At 35.3% G+C, this 21,823-nt stretch overlaps 1 protein-coding gene and 1 long non-coding RNA gene across 3 annotated transcripts in view; one reads left to right on the forward strand and one right to left on the reverse strand.

The window, feature by feature from the left end:
- LOC149803185 (uncharacterized) overlaps window positions 1-21,823 on the forward strand; it is a 495,629-nt gene that overhangs the window by 271,644 nt on the left and 202,162 nt on the right. The window lies entirely within an intron of this gene.
- LOC149803191 (mitochondrial coenzyme A transporter SLC25A16-like) overlaps window positions 1-21,823 on the reverse strand; it is a 59,210-nt gene that overhangs the window by 11,802 nt on the left and 25,585 nt on the right. The window contains exons 6-8 of one of the 2 annotated variants that reach the window (XR_016420151.1): window positions 19,054-19,216; window positions 16,940-17,011; window positions 9,731-10,031 (exon numbers count right to left, since the gene is read on the reverse strand). Coding sequence is in view for 1 of the 2 variants with exons in the window: in XM_089952811.1 (XP_089808937.1) it covers window positions 9,860-10,031; window positions 16,940-17,011; window positions 19,054-19,216 (407 nt within the window). In the remaining variant the exon portion in view is untranslated. Of the gene's footprint in view, window positions 1-1,252; window positions 10,032-16,939; window positions 17,012-19,053; window positions 19,217-21,823 lie in introns of those variants that run through there. The other variant, XM_089952811.1, reaches the window with a different exon arrangement.

Consider the following 21,823-nt stretch of genomic DNA (forward strand, 5'->3'; position numbering starts at 1 on the left):
TTCAAAGAATACATGAACTTGAAAGTTTAGCACATAGTTAAACGCTAGTGTCTGTATCTGGAGGGTCTTTTATACACGGGGGTTATTTTACAATAAATATTAAGAACAACACAAGTACATGTATGTCACAAACCGTTTCACCTCCTCCAAAGAAAAGGAGAGTTATTTAAGGCAGTGACATAGATCACTAATTACCATGAAGAACCCAAGCATGGATACTCATCCTACGTGTAACTTTTTGTTATAATAATAGCCTATACACTACAACAGAGATGTGGACCCAATATCATTATTTACAATATAATTTTCTAAATTGGAACTGATGAAACTGATACATTTTCATGTAATAAATATTAACTATTTATTGCTAATTTCATATAAAATCCATATATTAAATGTGATAATACCTCAATACTATGCAATGTTTTATGTTGTTATTTTTTTGGGTTCACACATAAAAACTGTACTTTGGATTACACGGTCACACCACAGTCCTCATTAACATATTTGTATTAATGCACTGCATTGGTGTGTGAACTATACTGCACAACTGAGTTCTTTTTTACTTTAAAGGAAATTATTGGGTGAGAAAATGAATCTACATTGGAGTTAGGACCAAGACAAGAAAATCCCAGTCACTGGGTTACATTATATGTTTCCCCCCTTAGCAAGCTTCGTGGGGAGACAAATAATGTAACCCCTTGACTGGGATTTCCTTGTCTTGGTCCAAACCCCAACACAGATTCATTGTCCAAACCCCAACATAGATTCTATATGTCTAGCACTGGGGCATCATGTTGCAGGCATGTAATATGATATCCCACCCAGTCACATTATCCTGACACCAGGCCAACCAGTAATAAAACTAACCTCTTAATGCTGAGCGCCTAGCGAGGCAGCTGTTTTAACCATTTTTATAAGTCTTTGGTATGACTTGGCTGGGGTTCGAACCAGTGACCTAAAAAATAACAATACGTATACCATATAATTCTCACTTATTAGTCGAGTCCAAGTGCAAACTGCAAAGACCCAGATCTGCTTCCACATCATTCACTGGCAGATGATCTATGTCAATGCAGTATTGTTAGTACTAAACCGTTAAAAAACAATACAGACCCTACTACTGGCACATTGTGCAATGGCAGATCAGGGTCTATGTTTTTTGCAGTTGGACTTAACTTGCGTTGTTAGTATATACGGTAATAAAATCCCCCAAATAATATAGGGTGACCTCCCCTTTAAGAAAATAAACTTTTATGCCTTTCTTTAAAAGTGTTTTATTATTCCAAGTAAAGACCCCCCAATTCTGTCTTTGTAAAACACATATGTCCCAAGTGAAGACCAGAAAGACATGGTTCAAAACATTCATAAATATAGACAATTTTGAAACTTGCTAGTTTATAGGAATTAAAATCTAATCTGGTCATCAACATATGCATACAAACATAACAAATGTCAAGTGGATTTTGCTAACATTGTTTTCATATTTAAAAAATCTGAATGAGTAAAACAACATGTTAACAAATTTCTGCAGTTGACTGAATATCTAATCCAGTTATCCATGTATGCAAACATGTCTACTAAAATTTCTTTATCTTAAGTGACTCTTGTGTAAATATGCTAACATTGTTTTCATCACAAACTCCAAAAGTTAAAAAAAGCAGTGCAAATAATTCTCATTGGAAGTGAAAGGAGCATGCCAAATAACACGCTGCTTCAAATCTTGCCCTCAAAACCATAATTAACCAATACGCAAGAATCAATCTAATTATATGCGAAGCCAACTGAGGCATTTCAATTTTTAAAAAAAACAACAACACGGGGCTTGAAATAATTTCTCTTTGCAGAATAAAAGTAAGCAGGAATAGGAAACTTGATAAAATATGCAAAGAAAGTGTACATTAACCCTAGGTAAAAGAAAAACCTTGAGTATCAAGGATGAGCTTAGGTTTAAACACAAAATTAGCCTTATATGATGAAATTTTCAAAATACCAATCTTCAACAACAAAAATTGTTTTTAAAATGAAATTCATAAGCCCAGTTACAGTCATTGTCATTCTTTTTATTTATTTATTTCAAATAAATGCAAATACAGATTTTAAAAAAAGATTAAGGTCACATTTTTCATTTAGTTTTTCTTTCCTTTGGAGTTTAAATAAGAATGCAAAAAAAACTGCGTAAAAGTAATTGGGGTATCTATTTATGACCAAGAAATAAATGTAAAATGTCATGTTTCTAAGTTTAAAGGTTGCTGTACTATGACAATAAAATACTTTCTGTAGACTTACAGACAGAAAACAGAAAAAATAATTTGTCCCCTTCTGCTACTGCAGTGTGCATGTAAAACTTCTGTACAAAACAAGAACTGTTTCCTTAAATTATAAAAGCAAACATGGATAATTTTTTAAAACATAACAGTTTTTCTGACTAAATGATAGAAAGACACCAATAACATACAAGGAATATGTAAACATACCATTAACATCATACTTTTATAAAAATTTCCTGAGCCTGTTGGTTATTTAAAGTTGTACACTCAAGAGCAATAATTGGTACTCATGTTTGGGTGGGTGTAATGATCCATTTGTGGGCATACATAGTTTATGTTAATCTTCCTCAACAAAACTATAACACATAACAATAATAACTCAAGGAATGGTGAAAAATTTGCTCATGAAAATATACCAAAGAATCTCCTGCATCCCACCCATATCATTGATAAAATAGGGTCATAACTCTCCTGTCATGTAGTCCAAAAAAGTGCACAACTCTTCTGAAAAGAGTGTAAGTTCAATGACTGCTCAACCTACACATCTTCTGATGAATATGTATTATGTTCCAAAGCAATCCACTGCAATAGTTACATTTACAAATTAGGTATTACACTGCATCCAGCTACAAGTAAAAAAGGGCAATAACTCTGACAAATATTAAAGAAGCACAAACATTTGTCAAAGATGATCACAGTTTTTACTATGTTTCAAAGTGATCCATAAAAAGGCAAGAAAAGTTGCATTCACAAGTCTGTCTTATAATGCATTTAGCTGAAGGACAAAGAGGGCAATTATGTTAACATAAATTGTACAAGCACATTACTGTGCTGGGGGCCCCGAGTGGTCAAAAGCACTCTCCATTACGGATCACTGCCATCTCACCTCTGTCTGTGTGGGTTCGAGTCTCGGATTCACCCAATGTGGGTATGTGAGAAAGCTTGCCAGTAGCTTCTCGTGGGTCGGTGGTTCTTTCCGGGGTTTTCCCAGGTTCTTCCTCCACCATTAATACTGGCCGCCATGTATAGCCTATCGTGTGCTGAAAAATGACGTTAAACCCTACAACAACATTACTGTGCTGATGTGCTCATTGTTAGGTGATCACAACAGGTACCAAGATTCAAAGTGACTTTTGTGTCCTCAAGATTCTGTCATACACTACACAAATTCTGTCATACACTACATTAAAAAAAAAGGGATAATAACAACTATTGTTGAAGGATGGTATTAACTTTGGCCAAGTTGATGGACAATAACTGTGGCCAAGTTGCTATAGGACAGTAATGACTGGCCAAGTTGCTAGAGGACAGTAATGACTATGACCAAGTTGCTAGAGGACAATAATGACTATGGCCAAGTTGCTAAAGGACTGTAATGACTGGCCAAGTTATAGGACAGTAATGACAGGCCAAGTTGCTAGAGGACAGTAATGACTATGGCCAAGTTATAGGACACTAATGACTGGCCAAGTTGCTAGAGGACAGTAATGACTAATGCCAAGTTGCTAGAGGACACTAATAACTACGGCCAAGTTGCTAGAGGACAGTAATGACTATTGCCAAGTTGCTAGAGGACAGTAATGACTATTGCCAAGTTGCTAGAGGACAGTAATGACTATGGCCAAGTTGCTAAAGGACAGTAATGACTATGGCCAAGTTATAGGACAGTAATGACTGGCCAAGTTGCTAGAGGATCATAATGACTATGGCCAAGTTATAGGACACTAATGACTGGCCAAGTTGCTAGAGGACAGTAATGACTAATGCCAAGTTGCTAGAGGACACTAATAACTACGGCCAAGTTGCTAGAGGACAGTAATGACTATTGCCAAGTTGCTAGAGGACAGTAATGACTATTGCCAAGTTGCTAGAGGACAGTAATGACTATGGCCAAGTTGCTAGAGGACACTAATGACTATGGCCAAGTTGTTGGAAGACAGTAACTATGGCCAAGTTGCTAGAGGACAGTAATGACTATGGCCAAGTTGCTAGAGGACAGTAATTTATCCATATGCAACTTTTCAAATGTTAACAATAACGTATACAAAGTTCCACTGCAATCCAATAAAAACTGAGAGACTTGTTGTGTTCACATCATTGTCATAAACTACATCTGGCTCCAAGTCAAGAAGGGGGATAACTAAGAAAAGATCTAAGAAGCATTAAGCTGTCCAAATGCACATCTTCAAATGAAGATCATTACATTTCCCAAGTTTCATACTGATCCACTGAAAACTGTCAGACTAGCTGTCTTCACATCATTTTTTCTTACACTACATTCACTTGCAAGTTAAAAATAACAATTACTCTTATACAAATTAAAGGAGTAAATTGATTGTCGATATGTGCATCTTTAGATGATGGCCATGATATTGACAAATTGATCAAAATCTGGGAGAGTGGCTGTGCAAAGATTGTGTGAAGCACTGCACCAAGCTATGAGACATAATAAGCAATAACTCTAACCAAAATTGCAGGAGCACCGTGATTTGCCAATACATGCATCTTAATATGATGACTCTAACATTTACCATCTTTCATGACAATCTATTAAAACAATGAGAGACTAGTTATTCCGTCATATACTGCGTTCAGTTGTTAAAAAGGGCAATCAATGACTTGAAAAAAATTGCAGAATCAAAGAGATCAATGAATATTTGCATCTTCTTATGATCACCATTAACATTACGAAGCCTCATGACCATCAAATAAAAAAAAATGAGACCAGTGGCATTATCAAGATTGTGTAACAGACGTGTATGAGGATTCCTCGATAGAGGCACATTTATAAAGCCAACAACATAATAAAAAAATATCATAACAATGACAAGTACACAATCACAAGACAATTCTCACATACTCTGTTATATCTTTTCCTAAGACAGGACCAAGCACCATACTTTGTAAAGTAGTTTTAAAATTGAGGATTGGGAGTAAAATTAAGACTTGAATGAAAGATGTAATGAAACTCAGCAAAACAGTACTTCTCTAGGTGGCAGATATTAATAATCTTTTGAATTCCAGTTTTAGAAATTTTGCTCATCAATAAAGCCTTTTAGCTGAAACTGACAACCAGTCTAGAAATACAAAATTACAATCACACTATCAAGCAATAAAGAAGAATGATGAATGAGTTAAACTGTAAAAGAACCAATACTAGCACTACAGCACCCTAAAAAAGGACTGAAATTTCTCAAAGAGTGGAAAATTTTAAATTATATATCTACACACACATTAATTTTCATATACATTAAGAAAGAAACAAACACAGCTTAAATTCAATTTCTTTACATAAAAATACTTTAAAACCACAGATCAAACCAAGTAATGAAAAAGCACCAACCAGTGGAATTTTTTTAAAAAATTCAATAAAGAGGGATAAAAAAAACCAAATATAAATTTTACATTTGGACAATAGCAAGAACCAATTATCATAAATGTTTATGTATAATCTATTATAATAGGTAATTAGCACTTATACTTGCTGACAAGTCCAACTGCAATCTGCAAAGATCCAGATCTGCTGGCACATAATGTGCCAGTAGGTCTGGGTCTATAAAGTTTGTTTGTAGTAATTAGTAGAACAAACAACACAGATCCTGATCTGCCTGCACATTACGCAATGGCATACCAGGGTCAATGCTTTTTTTTGCAGTTGGACTCGACTTATAAATGACTGTATAAAGTAATACTATGAGTTGCTGTTATTTGTGGGGTACAAAATTTCTGTGGATTTGATTGGATACTAATTTCTGTGGATTTGATTGGGTACTACATTCTGTGGATTTGGTTCAGTACCAATTTAACTGGGTAACAATTTCTGTGGATTTTGTTGGGTACCAATTTCTGTGGATTTGGTTGGATACCAATTTCTGTGGATTTTGTGGCTGATAAGAAAAAAAATATAACAGCCTGAGAATAAGTATGGACCACTGAAGTCAATAAGACTTTCTTAACTACCCAACATAGGCATACTGTATATATTCAGTAGTAATTTGAGTCTAACTGCAAACTGCACAAACCCTGATCTGCCACTGCATAATGCACCAACAGATCTGTGTCTAAACAGAGTGTTAAAAGTAATCAATAGAAACAAACAATGAAGACCCTTATCTGCTGACACATTTTCTGGGTCTATATTGTCTGCAGCTGGACTGGACTCATGAGTATATACATTAACCACTATTTATGTATCAATGAATGTACTTGAAGTTAAACCACAAAAATTGATACCCATCAGGATAAATTCACTGTATTCTGACAATATTGCAACATGGCATTGTTATGTCACTAGTAACATTCTAAAATCATATTACTTGTACAATGAAAGTGGCGAGTAAGGCAAAGAAAATTTTATGTAATTATAAAGAATATAGCTGCTACCTAGGTACACTTATGCAGAAGATGTACTGAAAAAATGCTATAGAATTTTAACAATAAAAGTCAAAAGCAAAATTTACCAACAAAATCCCCCTGAAGAGAGTCCAGTACATATAAGACTTTCCAGAACCAATTCCTGATGGTTCTGGAAAATGGCCACTCTGTCTTTAAAGAGTTCTGACCACAAAAATTGTTTCACCCATACACAGGAATGAAAGACAGAATATTTTTACCTTCACTTACTGGCACATTTAATCCAAAAACGTTTTTTTTTTTTATAAATTGTACAGTGATTAGTTAAAAAGAATAAAATGAAAATTGACTAGATTTGTCATTCCTTATTCTGTTCCTACTTGCATTTAATACAATGATATGTTTAAATGGGAACTTTAGAAATATGTATGTTGAATCTTACAAAATTAACAACCAAACCTCACAACTGTTCATTTCATACACTTGGGACAACTTAAGTGACAGGCACACCCAGTTAATTGGCATAGCAATGCATTCAGATTACTTTTGAGCATAATGTGTTTGTAGTTCATGGTCCATGTTTCTTGTTCTACATGATGCTTCAGGCAAAAAAGCAAAAGCCCTGATCTGCTGATGCCATTTTTTGGTAGCACCTCATGCCTCATTCTCATAAAACTTAACAGCTCTGAGCAAATACTCTGCTCAAATTTTCAAACATAATTATTTTATAAAGTACAATATGAACACTGGATGAAACATAAATATTACCATATATTTTTCTGATTATCTGCATGGCATTTATTAAAATCTGAAATGACAAAATTTATTAAACCTAGTACTATATAACACTTTTAAAGAGTCATCAAGCTTCCGTTTATACAAACCATTTTAATGCTCTCTTCAGAGTTCCAATTAACAATGTTACCATGTATACCCTTTCTGTTTCTAGAGTTGTCACACTTCCATTTTATTAGAAACCTATATTCTGTGTAACCCAGTGTCTCAAATGTAACCTTGCAATGATTTATCTCCACTATAACTGACTTGCAAAAACTTGATAAAAAAATTTCATGCTGAAGCTAATGTTACTGCTGGAAAAGAGATACATATGTCTCACCATGCTTATGTACTGTAAGAACTGTAAGCTTGTGTCCTTTGTTCTAGTAATACATCCCTCCCTCATACAAATCTGAGGCTGGTTATACCCATGGCCACTTTAGTTAGGATAACAATTTCAAATTCAATAATTCATAGATGATGCATTAGAAAATATAATAAAAATGAATATTGGGTTTTCAGGTACAGAAGATCAAAAAACTGTTTAAACAGAAACCTCCATATCTGATCTTTAAAGGATTACACAGAGTTAGGAAACAGTGTTCACAACATTACTGTATCAGGATATGTTGAACAAATCAGAGATAAGCTGGTTACAAGTAGTAATAAAAGTGATGAAATGAAATTGATGAAGAAAGGCCAATAACTCTGTCAAAAAATGCAGTTAAGAAGACCTCAACATTTACATCTTACGAGACAGTGCCCACATTAAACTGTATAAGGGTGTATTGCTGTCTTCCTCAGCTATGCTGCTTAGAAGAAACTAGTACTAGCCAAAAATTAAATTGGAATTACAAAACTTTAAAAAGGCACATGTTCATGAACATAGCAGTTTATATATCAAATGTCAAAATGTTGCTGAACAAAGTTGGGTTATTAGAATGGTCGATGGACAGACAGACAGACACACAGAAAAGGTGCTTACTACTGGGTGCCAAAATCTTGACGCAATGCCCTATTCACAAGTCTCAGTTTCAAGAGAAAATGTGAGACAGAAACAGAATGACATGACTAAAGGATCATCAAAATGTACTAGATTTTCAAAGGCAATTACTGAATTTTAAAGTGATAAATGCTAAAACAATTACCATATATACTCACTTATAAGCACACATTCCAAATGACTTATTTTTAATTATGAAAAGATGCAATATGTCATTGTTTTTACAATTTATTAGATAATGAACATGGATTTTGATTAGGATTTTATATTCCCTGAGGCTGAAAGTTAGATTTTCAATGATTACATGCAAAGGAATCAGAGTTACATTAGTTTCTATGATCCTATTCTATCAATGAATATTGCATAGTGTTCTTCATATCCATCCATCCAGTCTCTTGCAATTTTTCCCCCGTCAATAACTTCTGAAGGACTGCATGGATCAAAACCAAATTAGATGTCAAATTAAATTTTCACTAATTTCCAAACAAAGTTATGGCCCCATGGTGAATTTTAATTTAGCTCTTCAATTGCATTATATGAGGGAACATTCATATCACACTGACACACATCTAGTTGATGTAAAGGTATTTCTGTTCAAGTTACCAAAAAAATTTAATTCAACTATTATCTGAACTTTTATTAAAAATCTTTTATACAACAAAAGCTCCCATTACTCATCTCTTTTACATGAATCTCAGCACAGCAATATTATATAGAATCGACCTATATTTATATGATTCCAGTTTTTCTGGACTGTGTGGTTGCTACCAACCATAAATTTAAACACTTAATATAAAATGTCTTTGCAATAAATAGTTCTTTAACTCATATATACAAATTTAAGAACAATGAAAACATGATTTTTTTGCTAAGCCATGAAAATAAATGAATTCCTGATATATCCTTCTGTTTTGGAGGGTGGAGTTAAATTAAGGACTGAGCAAAATGATATGTATACCCTTTTAATCCACCGTATATACTAAATCAAGTCCAACTTCAAACAACATAGACCCTGATCTGCCACTGCATAATCTGCTGGCAGATCAGGTTTTGTTGTTTGCTCTACTGATTACACCTAAGAATCTGCATTGACCTAGATCAGCCAGTGCAATGTGCATTTGTAAATCTGGGTCTGTGCCATTTGCAGTTGCACTTGACTTCTAAGCAAGATTAACTAGTATTCATTCATTGAAAGGTTGTACATATAATTTTACCCATTAGTGGTAGGATTTAAAACAAAGATGGCAGTACATCCAACCCTGACAAATATAAATAAATATTTTTTGCTAATAGAAAATATTTGTTATTGGAGTGTATTTTCTGGTACCTAAAAGTTTTGGTGACAGGCTCTTTAATAACTTATGTAAAGTTTTTCACTCTTCTCACTTATGATGAGATCGCAGGTAGGCTAATTAAATCACATGTTTAGAAATAAAATCATGAGCTTCTGACATCATCATCTGTCCACCCCTGTGTCCAGTCCAAGAAACTGTTTGGTCATTTCATAAGTGGAGAATGAAACAGCAACCATTGGCATGGCTCTTATGTAATTAACGCTCATCCCTCGAAACAGTCCTTTCACGATCCCATCTTCCCTGTAGATGACCATCAAGATCTTGTACCAGCTTCTGCAGAAAGAAGGAGATGGCCTGTTCATTTCAAGAGGTTACACAATTCAGACATATATTTACATATTGTCACAATGTTACTATATCTCTCCATCCATCGAAACATGTTTTTGTGTACAGCATTGTCTTTTAATATTTGGAGTTTCATCTCCTCCTACTACAATCCTGACCTTCAAACTATGGGTCTACAAATCATATGAGTCTCTATATTGTCCCGAGCAAACATACATGTAATCTGCAGACACCCTGGTGACACATACAGCAGATCAATAGAAACATTATACCTATCGATGTGGGGCTCTCAATGAAATAAGACCCTGAAGGTGAGATTTCCATATTCCATCACTGCACTTTGTCTTGTTCCTGCCCATGAATATGACCCTGAAGGGGATGTTTCCATATTCCACACCAAAAAACAATGTTGATTATTTTTCTCACATTAGTAACGCAAAAGTCATCATTTACCAAAAACATGGCACTCCTAAAGCAAACACAAGGCAATAAAACGGCAGCTCATCCAATAACAGCGGATACAAGGATTATATTGTAATTTTGTGTAAATTCTACAATGTGATAAAAACAAAGAAGTATAATTCTGAAATTAAACTTAGAAAAATAGCAGACAACTGTCATATTAAAATGTTATGATATCAAACAAACTTGATGTCTGCTGAACCCAGTGTCTCACATGAGTGCTAATGTACCCCTATGCTAAACCTACATGTTGATAACACTCTTCTCACCATACTTATTCAGGTGACACTGACGACACTGTCTTGCCAAGCTTATTCTCATGACATTGAGGACACTGTCTTGCCAAGTTTATTCTCATGACACTGATGCCACTGTCTCGCCAAGCTTATTTGGACACTGATCACACTGTCTCACCAAGCACACCAAGCTTATTCTCTTGACACTGATCACAGTCTCACCAAGCATGCCAAGCTTATTCTCTTGACATTGATCACACTGTCTCACCAAGCATGCCAAGCTTATTCTCTTGACACTGATCACAGTCTCACCAAGCATGCCAAGCTTATTCTCTTGACATTGATCACACTGTCTCACCAAGCATGCCAAGCTTATTCTCTTGACATTGATCACACTGTCTCACCAAGCATGCCAAGCTTATTCTCTTGACACTGATCACACTGTCTCACCAAGCATGCCAAGCTTATTCTCATGACATTGATCAGTCTCACCAAGCATGCCAAGCTTATTCTCATGACATTGATCACACTGTCTCACCAAGAATGCCAAGCTTATTCTCGACATTGATGACACTGTCTCACCAAGCATGCCAAGCTTATTCTCTTGACATTGATCACACTGTCTCACCAAGCATGCCAAGCTTATTCTCTTGACACTGATCACACTGTCTCACCAAGCATGCCAAGCTTATTCTCATGACATTGATCAGTCTCACCAAGCATGCCAAGCTTATTCTCATGACATTGATCACACTGTCTCACCAAGAATGCCAAGCTTATTCTCGACATTGATGACACTGTCTCACCAAGCATGCCAAGCTTATTCTCTTGACATTGATCACACTGTCTCACCAAGCATGCCAAGCTTATTCTCATGACATTGATCACACTGTCTCACCAAGCATGCCAAGCTTATTCTCATGACATTGATCACTGTCTCACCAAGCATGCCAAGCTTATTCTCATGACATTGATCACACTGTCTCACCAAGCATGCCAAGCTTATTCTCATGACATTGATGACACTGTCTCACCAAGCATGCCAAGCTTATTCTCATGACATTGATGACACTGTCTCACAGAGTTTATTCTCATGACAATGATGAGTGTCTTGCCAAGCTTATTCTCAGGACATTGATCACACTGTCTTGCCATGCTTATTAATGTGATTACAAATCAGGGTAGAAATTTGCTACAAATCAAACACACATCTAACATCAAGTGAGGTGAGATATCAGTCACATTAGGAAGAATTAATACAATCCTTTATATGCATTGGTGTAAGATGCAAAAATTACACCCAAAACAAGAATTAATTCTAACTAAAAATCTGACATGTAGCTAGGTCAATCAGTGCAAAACATCCTGCTTGCAGAACACTAAGTCCAACTGCTTCTCTTTTTAGTATGTAAATGCATTCATTAATGTTTTATCTTTACAACAGTGCAAAAATGCTCTGGTGCTTAGAAATCAAGGAGATTTTTACCACTATGTTTACTATGCTGTCTGTAAAGGGTTCTGTGATGAAAGAGAGCAATCACGTTTTGAGAGAAATATCCTCCAATGGTAACTTACACTGGAACACATGATCATAAACATATCACAATTTGGGAAAGAAAAATCCAATACAAGTGTTCCACACTGGAAACAAGATCAAGCTTACTGGAAAATAGGAAAAATGGCAATCTTACCATGGGTTCTGCTGCATATGATTACCCCCATAAGCCATGTTATGAGGTATCCCTGGTAAGCCATGCTAAGATGTATCCCATGTAATTAAGCTATGATGTACCTCTTAAAAGCCATGCTAGTATGTATCCCATGTAAGTCATGCTATACTGTACCCCCTATAAGCCATACTATAATGTATCCTCTGTAAGTCATCCTATGATGTACCCCCTATAAGCCATGCTATTATGTACCCCCATAAGCCATGCTAAAATGTATCCCTTGTAAGCCATGCTATGAGGTATCCTCTATAAACCATGATATTATGTATCCTTGTAAGTCATACTATGAAGTACCCTCCTTAAACCATACTAATATGTACCCCCTATAGGTCATACTAAGATGTACCCCCTATAGGCCTTACTATGATGTATCCCCTAAAAGCCATGATATGAAGTACCCCCGTAGAAGCCAAGCTATGATGTACCCCCCATAAGCCATGCCATAATGTATCCCCTGTAAGTCATATTGATGTACCCCCCCTCAATAAGCCATGCTATGATGTATATCCTATAAGCAATCCTATGATGTATATCCTATAAGCGATGCTATGATGCATCCCCTGTAAGTCGTACTATGATGTACCACCCATAAGCCATGCTATGATGTATATCCTATAATCCATGCTATGATGCATCCCCTGTAAGTCATACTATGACGTACCACCCATAAGCCATGCTATGATGTATATCCTATAATCCATGCTATGATGCATCCCCTGTAAGTCATACTATGATGTACCACCCATAAGCCATGCTATGATGTATATCCTATAAGCCATGCTATGATGCATCCCCTGTAAGTCATACTATGATGTACCACCCATAAGCCATGCTATGATGTATATCCTATAAGCCATTCTATGATGTACCCCACTAAAAGCCATGATATGATGTATCCTAAGCAACTCATAACATTATGTATCTGTAAGTCATGCTATGATGTATCCCCTTTGTCCCAGGATAGATTCTATTTTGGAAACAGGGTGAGCGATTTTGGCCAATTCAAATTCAAAATTAGCTAAAATGACTGATAAATCTTTATTTTGACTGATAATGCATCAACCATGATGCTGAAATGTGCCCAATATTATGGCCAGTTGAGGGATTGTGACATTCAATGGGATGATGTTACTAACTCTGCAGCAGCCCATAATAACCTGCAACTTTCCCTCAGGCTTTCCAAGTGGCAGACCTTCTTGTGAGATTCTCTCCACAATCCCAGCTTTAAATTCTTTCTCTTGCAAAGCTGTATGCACAAAAGCCAAGTGTGAAGAAGAAGATGGTCCAGGCAAAGTGGAACACCTGTGACCACATTTGGGAAGATTTGGCTTGGCTGCAATCTTCCTGGGTAGCAACACAGAAACTACCAAATCAGAATACACAGATGATTTGGTGCCCCCTTGTTTGAGGATGTAGTTCACCACTACAGAGTTGTACAACATAATTAGGATAGTTTTTCCTCTCAGTTGATCCTTCCAGAACTGACAGGCATGAACCAATCACAGTTGTGCCACTGACCTAGGAATGATTGTACCTCATGCACAATCTTAACTATTTGTTCAAGGGGACCTGAGAAGGGGCAACATTGGGCAGGCAAGGTCATTTGTATGGAATGCATAAAAAGATGTCCAAGCAGGATCAAGCCCGCTGCTGCATTGAATAATCCAAGGAGTTGCAAGAATGAGTTCAACGATCCATACTATGCTAATGTAAGGTGTATTGGCTGAAGTGCCTCAGGTTGAAGATCAGCCTCAACTTGCCATTTGCCTACTGGATAAGAACGAGTCTGGAATAAAACCCTGGAGATTGCTTTTTTCACACAATCTTCATTGCCCACTGTGCGATGAATGACTGTATCTCCTGCTGTAGAAAACTGTCCTCCGCATCTGACAGTATGTCAGAGAAATGGAGACAGGAGGAATGAGGTGGAGCCCCTATGAAATTACCTGGATCTCCCACTCATTCTGAGGAAATCGAGTGATCCAGTGAGACTGGAATTGCAGGAGTATGGTGGTGGCTGTCTGTGGGGTTGACAGGTCAATACCTAGTGTTAGGAAGCTTGGAGGCAGAGAAACTTGTTTTCTTGCATTCCCTGAAAGGTTACCTCTTAAACTGGTTAGTTGCATCTTAAACTGGTTAGGTTATTGCCTCCTGACATTAGGCAGGGATCTGAACTGAATGTCTGAACGAAAAGACCCCTTCTTCTTGGCCCACTGATTGTCCTTCTGCTGTGGAAGGGGCTGATTGGTATCAAAAGCATGAGCGGGTTGAACAGCTAGTTGGAGGGACAGTTCCTGAGCTGCCTGCCTCCATATATCTTCAATTTTACCCCCAAAGAGCAAAGGTGAGCCAAATAGGATCATCTGTAATGACAGGGTATGATGTGGCTTAAGCGCTATGGTGCACAAACCTGTGTCAAGTCAAACAATTTGTAGAGGTAGCCAGTACAATGCCATGGAATTGTGAGCTGCCCTGTTAATAAACCAAGCAATTTGGGCCACTGCCTCCCAGATATGGCCATTGCTCCATTTTTCCTCAAGTCAGAAAATCACCTATGAAGCCAAATCAATTTTTGGGCTGCCCAAAATTGGGGGAACACTCCCCCAATGAGTCAGGAAAACCTGCATCAAAAAGAGATGGAAAAAGGGTAAAATTGGACCCAACTGTAATATTTGCATTATCTTCCGAATCAGAAGATGCATACATTCCATGGTGGTTTGTGAAACATCTATGTTTTGTTCCCCCATCACCACTTAAGTAACCATAGCTGGTGATTGTTAATGTTGCACTTTAGGTTGGTGACTCCATCAGCGTACACCACAAGGCTCAAACGATATGCTGCCTTTGGATGATGCTTAGACTATCTTTATGATACTTTATTTTTCTGTCCCTTCGGCTGCTTTTGGAAGAACCAAAGTCCGAACTTCTTCTGACCACATAGAGCGCAAACTGCCTGGAAGAGATGTACATTTTGTACATACTAGACAAGACTAAATAATAATAAATTTTATATACAACCATTAGAAGAATGATTCTTACAACAGCCAATAAGAAGAATGCTCTATCTTAAACAGTAAATCTACTGTAAGATTCCACACAAAAATTCTGACAGTGAAATAGTAGCAGAAAACAGTTCTGTAAATTTCAACTCAAACAGCATGTGCTTGACTGGAATATCTGATTGCCCTAATATAATATATGTCACACCATAACATTCAGTAATGACTTACAAGCTGAGTTCTAGAAAAGCAGCATACGTGCATATTATACGCAAATAAATTGAATAAAACCAAAAGTTTGTTTTAAACCCATTCAAAGTACGCAAAAAAAGTTTAATTTTAAGCATTAAGCCCAAAACTGTCAGAATATTTATTTTGTTGCAAGGGCAGTCAATGTTTTATTATGACACATTCAAAGATATAAAGAACATGTTCACAATTAAAATGATAATACTTTAACATCATATGAACACAAATGAAAAAAGCCATATAACTGAGTGTACCCACACTCCAATGAGTTAGTTTTGGACACAATGCTATTTGATTCAAAGGCATGATGACGGAGAATATTCAGTCTGTTATCTTAAGTTTGCTGTATGATCTCCACAAAATCCCACACTGCCATATTTAAAATTCCAGTTAGTTTCTAATTAAGGAGTAAAATACCAGATCCATTTAAATCTGAACATGAGCTCTGCTTAAAAGTTGTATACAAATTATTACTTCAAAAAGAAGAACAGTTGTACACAGTTGTAAAGATTGGTACCTGTATCATATATCTGGACCTTTGAAGAGGCTGACTGCACATTTTGCCTTCAATGTGTTTTTGTATGTTGGGCATTTCCAGATAATGCTATAATGCAAAAGTTTTATTGCACTGGCATTTTATATGAACAACATGGGCAGACTTAAGCATCTGAGGTATCCTGGTAAAGTTAAATAGTCTGGCTCCTGGATCAAACCCATGGAGTCTATTATATGAAAACCTAGCTCTGGACCAAACCTGGACAAGTTAAAATCTGGATTTGACTGGAATGATTTCATTTTTTTTTTTTGCCTATTTGGTAAAATTGGAAGGAATGGAGGTCTGCAATCCCACGCACAACTTTTCAAAAAGTTTTATCTAGTAAGTCATCTAAGTTTCTCAAGGGAGAAATAATGTACCAAACTAATAAAATATCTGCAAGTACATATGTTTGCTAATTAAGGGAAGAGACTCACACTGGTTGTAATGAGTAATTCATGAAAATTTCAAGTAAAAATTAAAGAAAGACAACAAAATTTAATGATGCTAAAATATTATGATTATCAGACATTCTTTTGTTTGTTAAACTGGCTGGCATAATGATGGTACTTACCCTTTTATACAATGGCTGGCATAATGATGGTACTTACCCTTTTATACAATGGCTGGCATAATGATGGTACTTACCCTTTTATACAATGGCTGGCATAATGATGGTACTTACCCTGTGTATTTATGAGATTCTGGTAGCATGCTTGCCAGCTGTATTCTCCTTCTAACAACATCTAGTGGATAACTGAAAAAAATATATACTCTTTTCATTCTACAGTGCCCTTGCCTTAGAATAACATGATCCTTCCTCCATGTCTAATCACAGCTTTCCAAATAAAATCAATCAAACAATTTGCCATATTTAAGTGCAACATTTCAATTTATACCGATTAGGAAAAAGTATAATAATATTTAACATCAACAAAAGAGCTTGTCAAAGAAAGTAAAGTTTGAGAATTAAAAAATGACAAAAACTTGGCCAAAAATACTTTTATGGGGAACAATAACTCTGAAGATGACACTATATATTCACCTCTTTCTTCACATGAAAATTTGTAATCAGTCTTTACATTGCTCAGCTAACTGGATATTTGGACATTCTTTACATAGCTCAGCTAACTGGATATCTGGATATCATTCTTTACAATGCCCAGCTAATTAGATTTTTTGATATTCTTCTTTACACAGCTCAGCTAATGGGATAGTTAGATATCATTTTTATTTAAGTAAAAAAGTGTGCATCTTTTGTGGACTCTTTCACCCACTAGTCTGATTTGTAAATCTGGAATGTAAGCAATCTCATTCAAAGGAAGATAATATTAAAGACTTTAACTTCATATTTTATAGGGTTCATAAAGTTATGAAGGTTGAAAACCATTCCAAACCACATGAACAGCCATAACAAAATGAAGGCTGCATACATATTATGTAATTAATTTTCAAGCTTCATGACTTGATGAATGTTGTAAAATATGAAGTTCACTCGTCATTTCAAAAAGTTTTAAAAATAAGAACAAATATCAAATACAGAAACTAAAGTATAACCATCATTTACAGCTACTGTCAATGGATGCACCAACACATCAGGATCTGGAGAATCTAGAAATCAAGCAAGTGTACATGTCTACAACTTTCCACTAACACATCATTTGGAAGATCATTCTACATTAAACTCTGCCAAGAATTTAGATACATGCGATCTTCCTTCATGAACTTTGCCAGGAATTTAGATACATGCGATCTTCCTTCATGAACTTTGCCACAAACTTAGATGCACATGATCTTCCTATATTAACTTTGATTTATACTACAGCATTTGAAAAGGACTGATTTATACTACAGCATTTGAAAAGGACTGATTTATACTACAGCATTTGAAAAGGACGGATTTATACTACAGCATTTGAAAAGGACTGATTTATACTACAGTATTTGAAAAGGACTGATTTATATTACAGCATTTGAAAAGGACTGATTTATACTACAGCATTTGAAAAGGACTGATTTATACTACAGCATTTGAAAAGGACTGATTTATACTACAGCATTTGAAAAGGACTGATTTATACTACAGCATTTGGAAAGGACTGATTTATACTACAGCATTTGAAAAGGACTGATTTATACTACAGCATTTGAAAAGGACTGATTTATACTACAGCATTTGAAAAGGACTGATTTATACTACAGCATTTGGAAAGGACTGACTTATACAAGAATAAGCAATTGATAACAGCATGGACTGGCAGAAATAACAGAAAGCATAAACATGTACTTCCTTATAACCATAAAAAAATTTGGAAGTTTGGGTATAAAAACAACTAGAAAATGTTTATCACACAACATTCATATTTATTAGCAGTGTAACTTCAGGTCATACAAGCTACATGTCACATTGTGAAAATGCACATGATGACACCACACAGAAACGTCACTGAGCAATATATTTTCTGCGTTATTAGAATCTCAAACTTATTTTCACAATACTTGTAACTAATAAAACTTTTAGGGTAATATACAACATATAAAATGCTTGTCACTCAGTACTGCATCCTGATAAAACTTGTAGTGTAAAATAATGCATATAAAATGCATCTCACTGAGTACTTGATAGTGAAAAAACCTGCAGTGTAATATACCACATACAAAATGCATATGTCACTTTAAAAAAAGTACAATCTACCAGTTGCTGCTAGTGCCTTTTGGTACATAATATAATACAACTCCTTAATTTCCTAACTAATAAACAGTCAAAATAATAAAACTCCTCTATTATAATCTACTTACGAAAGGGTCTGTGCAACTGCCCCAGCTAAACCTCCACACAGTAACTTGGCTGGCAGAATCAAGACCAAGCCTCCTGTGTTAGAGGAACATGGTTTTCCAAGGGTCTCAGGGAATGTGTCTAGGCAAAATGTTTTCAGACTTTCAAAAGTAAAGAATGAAATACCTGAAAAGAGAAAACATTAAATTGGAAATAATATTACACATTAGCTCTCTTGTAGCTTTATAGGTGAGCAACAAATATGGTTGTAATCATAAGATAAAATTGATTTTAATTAAGCAAACACAATTTGTATGTGTACAATAACATAAAACTCAATCAGGCAATGACCGAATATACTACATAATGGTATGTATATTGATAACATATGGACTTGAAGAGGGGATATTTTCCAGAGGTGACAATTAGAACCAAGACTGAACCATGATTTGGCAAAATAATGTCCAAGTCACTAACAAACTATTTGGTGAACTGTCATATTAATACTAAATTTGGCTGAAATAATTTCAGGAAGCCATGATTACTAAATGGAATCATGCTGTACAGAATAACTGAAAAGGCATTTGCAGCATTCCATTTTAAATGTTGCTCATCTTTAATAAAATTGCCCCAAATAATATGCAATCATTGTTGCTTCAAAGATAACATGGAAACTTTCCATGTCTAAAACGTATTTCTGCAAACCAATACAAAATAAAACCTCAAACCCAATGAGGAACTCTAAGGTTTTAAATATTCAGCAGCTTTTTTGTGGTACTACATACCTTTTGATGTAAGAAATATTCCCTCAGTTTCATTATTTCATTTATAACATCTCATTTTTAATTATCCATCATTAATAAAACATATCTACCTCCCATCATATAAGTGACCATCATCCTTCCTGTTCTTTTTTACCCATGTATTTCCAATTCATCTTTTTCCATCATACTTGTATATACTAGCTACCTGCTCATTTCAAGCTTTCTATACACTATAGTTAGTCTTGATTTAACATGCATTTTATGTGAGAACAATTGGTTAAGAGAATGATATGGTAAAAGTTCACTTTAATGTTTTGGCTTATGATTTGTGTATTTGGGTGTGTGTTGGTGTTGGATGACACTGACTGAGAAATAGAAAGAAGGTTGGATAAGAGAGGGAAAAAGAGAGAGGCAGAAAGGGTATGTTAGAAAATATAAACATCCATGTACATATCAATATTTTCATAAGTTATAAACGCATCAAGGCAGATAATTTTTCATTATTGTCTAATTCAGTTACCTTTATTATTATTATTATTATTATTATTACTTACCCCATCCTATGAAAAATGGGGGGGGGGGCAACTGTTATTAATGATATAGTCTTTAAGGTATTTTTCCATTTCTTTAAGTTAATTATATTGATGATCATACTTATGTTATATAAATAAAGGTCAGCACTATACTGAGAGGCTTTAGAGAGAGGGAATACTGTTTATAGTTAGTTTCAAAGTTATGATCCTGGGGGTTAAGTCAATGGATGTAGGGATGGACCTCAAAATGCAATGCCAATTGGAAGTTTAAACAAGCAAATTTAGTGAATTTTTATCTCCTACCATCTGTGGTGAGGTCACCAAACATATACAATGTTGAAATCCGGCTGTGACCTTTGTGACATAGCTGCTGAACTATCAGGCAGACATGGGATGCAACCAAGTTTCATGTTTCTGTATGGGTATTAGCATAAACAAGCATAAAAGGGAAAAATATGGACTAGAAATCTTAACCGTAGATGATAAAATTTGTAATGAAGGAGATTCATCCCTGACATGCAAACAGCTTTTAAGACTCAATTCAGAAACAAATGCAATCATGATATATAAACCTATGACTTTACCTTCAAGATAGAACCCCAAATTTTGAATGCAACTCATCTTACAGTAACAATTAATGTGAGTACCAAATTTCATTTGTTTTATATGGATTGTAAGATATACTGCAGAAAGCAAAACTACCAACGAAACTTAAACTAATGGCCTGTGAACTCAACCTTGAAATCATAACCCCAAAGTTGTATGTGATAAATATAACAAATTTTATTGCTTGATCGCAACAGACTGTAATGTAAATGCATGGAAAGGAAAGCATGAAGGAAAACTTAAAATAGTAACCCATGACCTTGATCTTGAAGACAGAACCCCCAATATGGTATTTAACATGCTTATTAATGATGATGTGTAAGTACAGTGTGACCCCGCTATAATACAAAATTCAGATATAATGTGGTTGTGTGGCTCCCGAAATTTCATATATTCATTTGCACATGAAAGAAAGAAAAAATTCTTCAAAGTACGTGAAATGTATAAAACATGTATTACCATTTTGGGGAAGAGATCGTGTTTGAATTAAAATATAATATGATCATGGCATGCATGGTTCCTGAAATTTTACATTGATGTACATGTAGTTTTTTTTGTAACCAGAACTTTTTATTTTTAAAGTACATGAAACAGTGAATAACAAAATTTATTTTCATTTTGGGGAAGAGATCGTGTGTGAATTTGAATATAATACAATCGTGGCATGGTTACTGAAATTTTAAATACATGTACGTGTATTTTTCTCGTACCCGGAAAATTATTTTTTCTCAAGTACAAGAATAGTACGTAAAATGTTTATTATCATTTGGGGGAAGAGTTCATGTATGAATTCAAATATAATACAAAATTTTCATGGCTTCTGAAATTAAACAATATTACCAGGTTCTTGAAATGTTATGCCAAAATAAACATTATAGGAAATGTTACTT

This window comes from Sinohyriopsis cumingii, chromosome 3 (assembly GCF_028554795.1).
Source record: "Sinohyriopsis cumingii isolate HCF-2022 chromosome 3, ASM2855479v2, whole genome shotgun sequence".
Lineage (NCBI taxonomy): Eukaryota > Metazoa > Mollusca > Bivalvia > Unionida > Unionidae > Sinohyriopsis > Sinohyriopsis cumingii.